Consider the following 10,505-nt stretch of genomic DNA (forward strand, 5'->3'; position numbering starts at 1 on the left):
AAGCACAATAACAGCTCAATCATCACATCATATCTCTTCCTGAATTATAAAATATAAAATAATTGACAGAAAAAAATATATTGCAAGGGTTTCTGCCAGCTATGTTGGAATGTAAACACATTGGGGGTACTAATTTTCATCAATTACAATTACATTGTACAAGATTTGAAATCACAAATTATTGTAGCAGTCAGAAGTCATTCTTGCCACACACAAACACACATGTACAGCTACGCAGTACAAATGCAAACTAGCTACAGACAGCAACACTGAAGTTATCATCGTGTACTAGCAGCATTAGGTTGACTACACCACTTCACTTCTGGGTACAGTAGGCAGTGATATGATAAGAACCTGTTTGAGCAGAGACCAGTTAGCATGACTAATAGTTTGTAGCACAGCTACACTCAACAACATGTGAACTGCTACATTCCTTACAAGTATCTCTGACATCAGCAACATAGTTAGAAATAGTTAGGACATGTGTCTAACATTATACTCATTACACTATACACAGGTAATCATTTGTAAAATTTGTCCATACAAGGTTAAAACTAACTTCATAGGATTGTGAGGTTTCTAAACCGAACATCTCTAATGTTACTGAATTTAATTCATGGTAAAAATTAGCTACAGACATACTGTGGCATGCAGCTTTGAATATTTGCGTACATCTTCCTGTGGTTGTACTAACTATTTTGGTTATGTGTTACTACTTGTCACTTGGAGACGTTCACTTGCAACTTTACTGGAAAGAGATGAAAGGCTGCAGTTACCCCCAATAATGGATGGCATGCAAAGTTAGTTAGCCACACTTCTTGGTATATCAATACCAGCTGTCCCATATAGGCCACATAAACAGAAACAGCTCTTTCATCCAGATTTTGTAGTGTAGAGAACTTGCACCTCCAGCATGATGTACAAAAAGCACATTATCTACACATGCACACCAACACACCCTGAAGTGTCATTCTTGATTTCTTGTGGTAACTTTATCCTGTTATTTTTGCCACCATAACTCACTGAAATCTAAAACAGAATACAACATTATGATTTTTGCAATATACCACATACATATATGTACATGCTAAAACTATGTGGGATAAATGGTATGGTTTGTTATTCATTACAAAAAAAGTTATGGTCACTTGCATCACAGTACACACATATATGTACTCATTGATGGCAGTCTGAACTTATATGTATGTTATAACATGTTCCATATTAGCAACATGCACAATCCAATAGCTACAATGAAAAATTGTACACAGCACGTACAAAAGTGTATGTACAACATGGTATGTAATCAAATTATCCCTCCTTACCAGATTGACAAGGTCTGCAGGTTTTATGTTAGACAAAGACTGCAAATGAGTTTTGATATTTGAAACATCAGTCAAATTAAATCCAAGTATCACTTCTGCAATAGTGTAGTCAAAACAATGTACCAGAACAAGATCAAATCTTACCAATAACCATCCCAATTATCATATCATCAGTTAACATGAACTGGTTACATGTAGCTTCAAAATTATTACCACTATTAAAATGTTTTGTACAAATAATACATATATTGGAGAACGTACTTAAAGAAATTTATTAACTTCCTCAAGAGTGGCCGGCTAATACAATATGTGCCACCAGTAGCGAATGAAAATTTAGTCCTTTTCTAAACATCAACATCAATTATTAATGTGCAAATAAATAAAGGGGCTACCCACAGGATTCTTTATAGATTTTAATCTGTAGGAGTCCAACTACAAAAACATAAAACAAAAATATTCTGTAATTATGTATGGGTGCATTGTATGTACCTCAAAGGGCTTGCCAGCTGCAAGAGGGTAGTAACCGATATACCATGACAGGTTGTGGTTGTGGTTGGCTAAATATTTGGCTAACACCTTAGTGTTGAGGTACATATCATCGTCAAGGTGACAAAACCAACTAAGAGACATATCAGTAGTAATAACTTGTTAAGTCAACTTTCCCAACATGGAATACATGTCACATGTAGGTGGAGAGATTTACGTACATATTTGTAAATTAATATGAATATTTCTTAATTTACCTGTAATTCTCCATCACTCGGTAGTATAGGCTGAATTCTACACCAGTCTTACAACATAGTGAAGCCCTAAAGATGGTAATATGTCAATATACAATCACAATCTCCCTGGTTTATCCCTAGAGCTTATTGTTCAACTATGTGTTGGTGTAAAAAATTATAATTCTACGGAAGAATCTTTAGCACAAGAACAACGCATTCAGCAATGGCTCCAATGAGACAGCTGGCACACAGAAGAAGAAAGCATATCTCATGTGTACTGAACTTATAAGTTATCATCAATAGTGATAACACTATTTTTATCAGTTGGGCCAAAAACTTACACTACAATGCGTGATCAGTTTGTCCTGAAACAATATTCCAGTAGTAACAAACTCTCTTTATAGAAGTGTAAGGAAAAAATATTAGAGCCATATTTTACATTTGAATCAGTAGAGATCAAAAAGCAATGAAACAATAATGAACATTTAACTCCTACTTAAGTCATACATAGCCTTTCAATAATATAGCCATGACTAAAAGTAGGGGTCAAATGTTCACTAATGTAGCTACAGGTGTATATGATTCATTACTTTTATTTCTATGTTCCTTACTCAGCTGTAAATTTTCTTTATTACAATCATTATTATTTTGGTGAACCAGCGCATACTACAACAGAGGAAATAATGGAGCCAAAGACATTATAATAATTAATTGTGTGGACTATATATGCCCTGACTATCAATGGCTATCCTGTTTTGGTTCCACTTGTTATCATACAGTACGTATATTAGGATCATGGAGATTTGGGTTTTCCTAGCTAAACAATTCACCCAAAAACCAGCTTCACAACTCCATCCTGGCACCTTGGCAGTATTGGTTACAAGCCCAAAAGTACCGTCAGCATGATCCTAAAGGCTTCCAATAAATTGTCACAAAATTAAAAAAAAAAAATTTAATGGAATTTTCTGCCTGCCTGCCTGCCTGCCTTCAGGCAAGTGTAACTCAATAATGGCTAAGGTTTTGGGCTTGATTTTCACTGTTCAACGTTGCTTCGTCCTGAGATGCGCCTTTTGGCATACAGCAGTACGTACAATGCACACATCATGGACTTACCTTTGTCCTCCTTTGAGTCCCATTTCTTTTTGCTGACAGCCCAAAGTGTCGATTCGCGGTAGCATGATGCATGGCTTCCCTACAGTACGTCTGTAATCAGGAATCGTTCATATTTTCCATGGTGACTGGATTGATTGCAGAGACAATTCTAACACTTTTCTTCGCTTGTAACGCTGTGTATAACGGGCTGAAAATAGTTGAAAGCGAAGCGTAATGGCGGCTACACTTTTGAGACAGTAATTGACAGTTGGGAGCAAGCAAATCGTATTTTCGTGGTGACTGGAGTGTTGCAGAGGCACTTCTTCTACTGTTTTTCATCTGTAGCACTGTGTAACAGGCTGAACATAGCTGAAAGCGAAGCGTAACGGCCACTGTACTTTAGAAGCAGTATTTGATAGCTGGGGCAAGCGCCATTCAGACGAAAACATTAATTCTGGTGCTATCCTTTCTTTTGATGTAATATGAGTGGGTTCACCAGTCTATAATAATGTTACAGAAAAAGTAAACAAACAAGTTTAAGAAAAATTAGGAATTTTAAGTTTTATTAGGGATGATAGAAAAAAAAGTAGGGAAACAAGGGAGGTCGCCTACACCTGCAGATATACTAATGAACATTTAATCCCTAATTCTGTCTTGGTCTTGGGGGTATGGACTAAATTAGGATTAAATGTGACCAGATTTTACAAAACTGATCCAAATTGCACATCAGGCAAAATCAAACTAACACCTTCAGTGGATAGCTATACTATCGTACTACTAGTTTTGACCCTCAGTACTACTCAAACTACTTGAGGCTGGTTTCATCAGACGTCTTTCTGGGTAGTGTGTAGAGCTTGAATGGTGGTCTCTGGTCTTGTGAAGGACCTGGCTTGGCAAGAATCACTGGTTTACTGATGGACAGCCTTGTAATGTTGGCTAGACATTTTTTGTGTGTTGATTTTGCTACATGTCAGCCACTAAGTACCCAGCATGGCCCTGTAATCTCGTGTTTGGACTCCAATCGTGGTCTGCCTCCATTTTGATGTCTATCCCTTGCCCATCCCACCACCCCCCACCCCTTTGTGAGCACTCGTGATACTACTTCGCTTGTCCAACTGCTTAGATTTTCTATCTTATTTGGTGGGAAACTTTACAAGCAGGTACAAGTAGTGGAAGTAGCCTGAAAGGTAATAGATTGATACATCTTTTGTGTAAATTTCATACACATGTTTGCTATCCTTGGCAAGTTATGCTGACTTGACTTCTTTAAAACCGTTTATCTCAAAACTTCTAGTGTGCGATTTGGATGGTTTTTCCAAAATCCAGTCACAAATGTTCACTAGTATATCTGCAGGTGTAGGTGACCTCCCTGATTTGGTTGATTTGATTTATTATTTATCCTCTAGGTAATCGGCATAAGCCGTTCTTCCTTACCAGAGTAACTAAGTACATATACAACACACAGAGCAAAACACAAACAAATTATACAAAAACAAACAAACAAACAAAAAACATATAATAACTACACAACACAGGACACGTAGCTACAAATTTAACACTCATAATTACTTGGCTAAGTTAAAATTCCTTAAACTTAAAAGTGAAAAACAGAACTAGAAGCGCCTCTAAAATCAATCCACTGTGAAATTACATAGGATTCTTGTGATAGCCACCACTAAAGCCATAATGTGATTAACAATACATGGTAGATAGATAGTGCATGATGCATGCATTGTAACAGTTTTTATGAAATTCATAAAATCTTTTATTCAATGACTTGACTGTCTGACTGACTAACTGATGCCTTCAGGCAGAACTTGACTATAGTTAAGAATATGAGCTTGGTTCAATGTCACTTCGACCTGATTTTGCCTACCACAACACATCAATTGGTCATGCATTAGAAAATTTGGCATTCAGGCTTGATTTTGTCTAACCAATACTCATAAAGGAAATGTGACTCTGGTTTTCATATTTTATGGCAGGAAAGTGCCAATCTTCATCATCCTTACTAGCGTACTATTACAGTATGATATCTAAGTAGGTCAGACCCTAAAACATTTTACACTGGATTGTGCTTGATAACAATAAAGTGACTGTATATCCTCATATGTACATTGTATTGACTTATGGAGTTTTAAAGAGTGTCATTGCTGGTGATTTGATTTAGAGGAATCATACAGTACGATAGTATAGTATGAATAATGAAGGTTTGGGTTTTCCTGTACAAAATTCTTTCACAACAGCTCAGCAGTATTGGGTAGGCATAATCAAACTCAAAAATGCTTTCAGAACAACCCCAAACCCTTCCAACGCCTTCAGCAATCATAACTTGACTGTAGTTAATGCTACGAGCTTAAGGCCCGAAATGTGCCTTTTTACCTACCTACAATATATGCATCGGTGTTGTAAGTGGGTCAGTACTGTTGACCCGTTTGACCCGAATAGTAATCTGGATGGGACATGGATCTGACCTGGTTTAATTAAAATAGAGTTAGAGGTGTGCCCCACTAATCAGCCCTACATTTTTTTACACTATAAAAAAAATTGTTTGCAAGAAGTGAGTAACTATGTATTATCAAGTGGGGGTGGTTCCACGTAAGTTTACATGTAGCTACAGAATTTCCAGAAGTTAGTTACCTACATTTTAAGTAGCAACACGGATCTGGTGATGCATGCAGCACAGCTGGTACAATTCCAATAAGTGGGCATGGCTCTACATACCCCACACAGACAGCAAAGCATATCCTGAATGGTGGGTGTGGCTCCACATAAGTTTCTTGAGTGTTTACTACTGCATTTCCATCAATACAATCGAGCTTGTTAACTTATAGTTACACGTGATCTCATCCGGCAGATATTCAGTGAAGTGGATAGGACCCACTTTTCCCGGACGAAATGTGACCCAAATGACCCGGATAATCCGGATGACCTGGCCCACTTACAACGCTGATATACATCATGGACTTAACTTCATTCTCTTTCATAGTAAGTGGGTTGGTGTCAGCAGTGGTACATTCTAGCTATGTTAACTATGATAAATGGACAAACCCTAGAAATATCATGGAGAATTCGGTTATGTAAGTTTAATGTTTTAATTAGGGATATTGAATTAATTATGGCATAAATTACACAGTTTATTAAAGGCCTAGCTTGATTGTAGAGTGGTTATTTTGCGCAGAGTAGTAATTTCATGGTATCAGTAATGTGGGTGTGGTCCATATTCAAAAATGCACAGAAACACTTGCTACCACTATATAGTTCCCAATGTTTTTCAACTCATAGGATAGCGAGGATAACAAAACGCCTTCCATCTGAAATCAATCCCAATGATCGATTTTGGCCTTGATGTGTATATAATAGCTGCCCAGTTGTAGCCTGGGCTACATTTTAGATGTAGCCTGGCAAAGTCGTCAACTGAGCTACATTGCAAATGCAACCCAGGTAGCTATTTTGATCTGGGGTGTGAAAGTGATATATTAAATTACACTTTGAGCTTAGCGTAGATAACTACAAAATGCAGGTGGTGTCAAGCTTCTTAGTTGATGGCTTTCTTTTATTCTTTAAGAAACTTGCATAAGCACCACCATGTGCCTATGCACAATTCCACAATTGCATAATTCCAGGCTGGCAGTAAACTCATGCAATCATGTGTAGGATTGGTATGTGTTAGAAGGGTTGTAATCAGACTAGATGATCCAGATAACCCAGATGACTGGGTCGAGCAAGTCTTAATTTAAGTATAAAAATTTTATAGGAATCATAGAAACAAAGAGCTATGAAACAAGGGTGGTTGGCAGTTATACTACAGTAGAAAAGAATGGTGCAAGACTAATTATAAAATTAATTGCCTGACTGAATATACACACTGACTATCAATTAATGAAAGAGACATGGCTATACATATCCAGATGTGTTCTGCACATTACACAGCATTACAGACGAAGAACAGTATGAAAAATGCCTCCACAATATAATAAAACATTTCATGCATGCATATGTAATACATCTAGTGGTTATTATTGGCTTGGGTGATTACCTGGCATATGCTATTAGTAGTAATGTGCAATATATTGATTATCGTGATATATTAATTTTTATATTGTAATCGTGATAAAAAATTAATATTGTTATATCGTGATATATGATGGTGTAGCAATTTCATCAGAAAATGATGTTCAAGACAGTATTAATTTCTTTATAACAGACTTACTTGCAGAGGAATATGCTTGTTAGGGACTATTTTACATGGCTTATACTCAAATACTAGCAATTTATTACCATGACTTCATGCAATTTGGATAATTTATTGTATCGTGATAAAAGAAGAGAGTAATAATCGTGATAGGCGATATACAAAATTTGCCATATCGCATAACACTAGCTATTAGCCTGATACGGATGGGAAATGTTACATATTAGCTATAACACAGGCATTCAAGCTTTTCACCTGATGTGTATGCCTTCATGCCCATGTTACAACTGTTACTAATTCCCTTGACTTGCTATGTTATTATAACCAAGAGTAAATCAGTTGTACATGCATTAGCTAAATAAAATGTTGAACAGCAATTATTTCTAGACAAAAACACTTGCTGCTTACCTTTTGTGGTTTTGAGGACATGATGACACAGTTACATTGTATCCTAGAGAAAAGTAAATTAATTGAAGACTGACATTTAAACATCTGCATACAGAAATAAGTAAATGGCATCAACTCTGTCATTTGTTCATCAGACTATATATGATTATCATACAGTACAGTAGTACTGTATAGTATAGGGATCAGGTTTGCACTGTTCCATGATAGAATACTGACGAGAAACCAGCCTCACAATACATTCATGGCACCTTGGCAGTAATGGATAGACATGATCAAGCCATAAAGTGCTTTCAACGTGATCCAAAATGCTTCCAATATGTTGCTACAAAAGAAAAATATTTAGTGGAATTTTCTGACTGATTGACGTACCTATTAATTCCTTCAGGCAACCACAAATCAGGCTGAGCACTTGACATTTTCACTGTTAGATACCACCCAACATGTATATTTTGCAGTATGTATAATGCACACATCATGGCCTTACCTTTGTGTTCCATTTCCTTTCTCTGAATGTTGATGATTTGTGTAGAGCTGAGTGATAGTACAATTATCACTATCACGATTGATAGAAACTTTTATATCACGATAACGATAGTATCATGATAGTTATTAGCAGTTATTAGAGACACTCAACTTCACATATAAAACACATGATTACTCCAATTACATACACACCACACATCTGCTTTTCTAACACTCCGCTAAAAATTGTTATTGTCAGTACAGTTGTTATCTTTGTTGTGCACGTTCAAACTACTAGTCATTTATAGTTTTCTGAACTTCAATGCTATCATGTTTGCTTTTGTTATCCATATTTTTGACTAAGCACAGATATGGATAAGTAATCTTGATAGCACAATAGTATACTATCAAGATCACGATTGTTAATAACTATCATGATAATCGATTGATCGCCACTATCGCTCAGCTCTAGATTTGCGACATTCATAACATGTATTAAAAAATAAACAAAAATCTCTTGTGCCATGCCTCCAACAGTCAAAGTAAGCATATTGTTTTTTAGGCTATAGTTCACATATCGTTCCCCATGTGTATAGGGTTGTGTAATGGGAAGAACATACATAGCCAAAACCATGCTAAATAGCTTTATTGATTTGCATAATTATTATAGGAGCACTTTTGTTGTATACTACAGCCTCATATCGTTCTTCCTTTGATGTGATGTTGTAGAAGTTCACTAATGATGAACTGCAAAGACTTAACAGACAAGTTTGAGGATTTTTATAAGATAGCAAGACCATTATAATAATAAAATGTATTTCAAAAAGATAATATTATTTGGAATTGTATGACCCAATATCATTGGTTGTAAATAATTCAGACAAAACAACACAATGATCACATGCATGCACATACATACATGTAGCTACTTACAGCATACACAGTACAACATGCATGCATGCTGTATAGCTACATTATATTATTGCCAGGTTGACATCACTGAGCAGTATTATTAATAATAACAATATTTTCCCAGAGCATTTTATTTTCTAGCGTTTAATTCAGTAAGTACAGTACTTTAACGATTAAACTGTTCTGCATCAATAGTCGTTCAGTTAGTATACAAACCACTTTCAAACCACTGGGGTTCAGCTTTTGATTGGCATCTAGACACCCACCTAAAGTAGCTTCTTAAATTGCTCTACACTAAAATAAATACTGTATTAACACATTTGGTTTTGTGGTGTCTGTGTATAATTAATGGGAGAGGCTTGTGGGTAGTCATGTTTACTGTTTATAAATTACAAGCAGATGACAGTTAGCTGAGACATTCTGTGCAATCATGATTAGTTATTAAGGTTAATAGTTTATTTGGTCCCAAGGGTTGTAGCAGCTATAACAATAGATTTGCTTGCCCAATAATTGCAGTAGCACATGGTCTAGTGTAGTTGTCAAAGTGAACCTCAAACAAATATGATCATTCAACAAGTATACACGTAAAATTCATTTTTAATGGTTGCTATGTTAGACGCATGGCCTCAACTAAAGAACAGTTCCATATAACTCTTCTATATGTAGCTATTTATTATTATTATTACAGCTTTACAGTGGCCAGCACTTAACGTCTGACAGCAAAAAACAGGTACCAAATATGGTAACTATAAGTTTAGGTTTCTGCTGTCTATATAGTAGCTAAAATGCAGCCAGTAGATTGGCTGTTATTTCAGCTACACACACTCCATTGAAGATCATTAACATACAACATAATGTCAGCAACACCCCCTGTACATGCCTTCACTGGTTAACATTTTCACCACACTGTTATTCTGCAGCCCATCAGTCACTATATGCAGCTGTAGTTGAAGCAAAACACAGCAGATGAGACCTATGGCTTCAACTACAAGCTATTTACCTGATCAGCCGGTAAGGCTTGCAGCCAGGTTAGTAACAATAGTGATAGCCTACTGGTATGGTAAACTTGAGTTGTTCTCAATGAAATGTACACGTCCTCAGGTAAATATCGCTTCACTGGCTGCAGTGTTTTACCAAATATTAGTGGGTGACTGGCTGGAGTGATGTGACGGTCTAGACCTTGTAGTCCCAGGGAGTTCTTTCTCGTAGACGACCTGAAAAACTCTCCAGATCGTCCATAATGTAATAATCCAAACAATAAGATTGTTATAGAAACGCCTAGCAATGCTACTCGCTTCAGCTTTATTGTAGATGACTTGATCATCGACCAGCTACAGAGCTACGAACAAACCTGTATTTAAGATTTCAGAAATACTACGAATTTTACGC

At 36.4% G+C, this 10,505-nt stretch overlaps 1 protein-coding gene across 1 annotated transcript; it reads right to left on the reverse strand.

The window, feature by feature from the left end:
- Window positions 1–120: 120 nt before the first annotated feature.
- LOC136250583 (beta-1,3-N-acetylglucosaminyltransferase lunatic fringe-like) lies at window positions 121–10,499 on the reverse strand. Its single transcript, XM_066042802.1, has 11 exons — window positions 10,117–10,499; window positions 9,997–10,057; window positions 7,743–7,785; window positions 2,069–2,134; window positions 1,815–1,944; window positions 1,722–1,757; window positions 1,587–1,669; window positions 1,470–1,540; window positions 1,326–1,420; window positions 959–1,029; window positions 121–354 (listed from the first exon to the last, which is right to left on the reverse strand). The coding sequence occupies exons 1-11, from the start codon at window positions 10,438–10,440 to the stop codon at window positions 279–281; spliced, it is 1,056 nt and encodes a 351-aa protein (XP_065898874.1). The 5' UTR covers window positions 10,441–10,499; the 3' UTR covers window positions 121–278.
- Window positions 10,500–10,505: the final 6 nt, after the last annotated feature.

This window comes from Dysidea avara, chromosome 3 (assembly GCF_963678975.1).
Source record: "Dysidea avara chromosome 3, odDysAvar1.4, whole genome shotgun sequence".
Classification (NCBI taxonomy): domain Eukaryota; kingdom Metazoa; phylum Porifera; class Demospongiae; order Dictyoceratida; family Dysideidae; genus Dysidea; species Dysidea avara.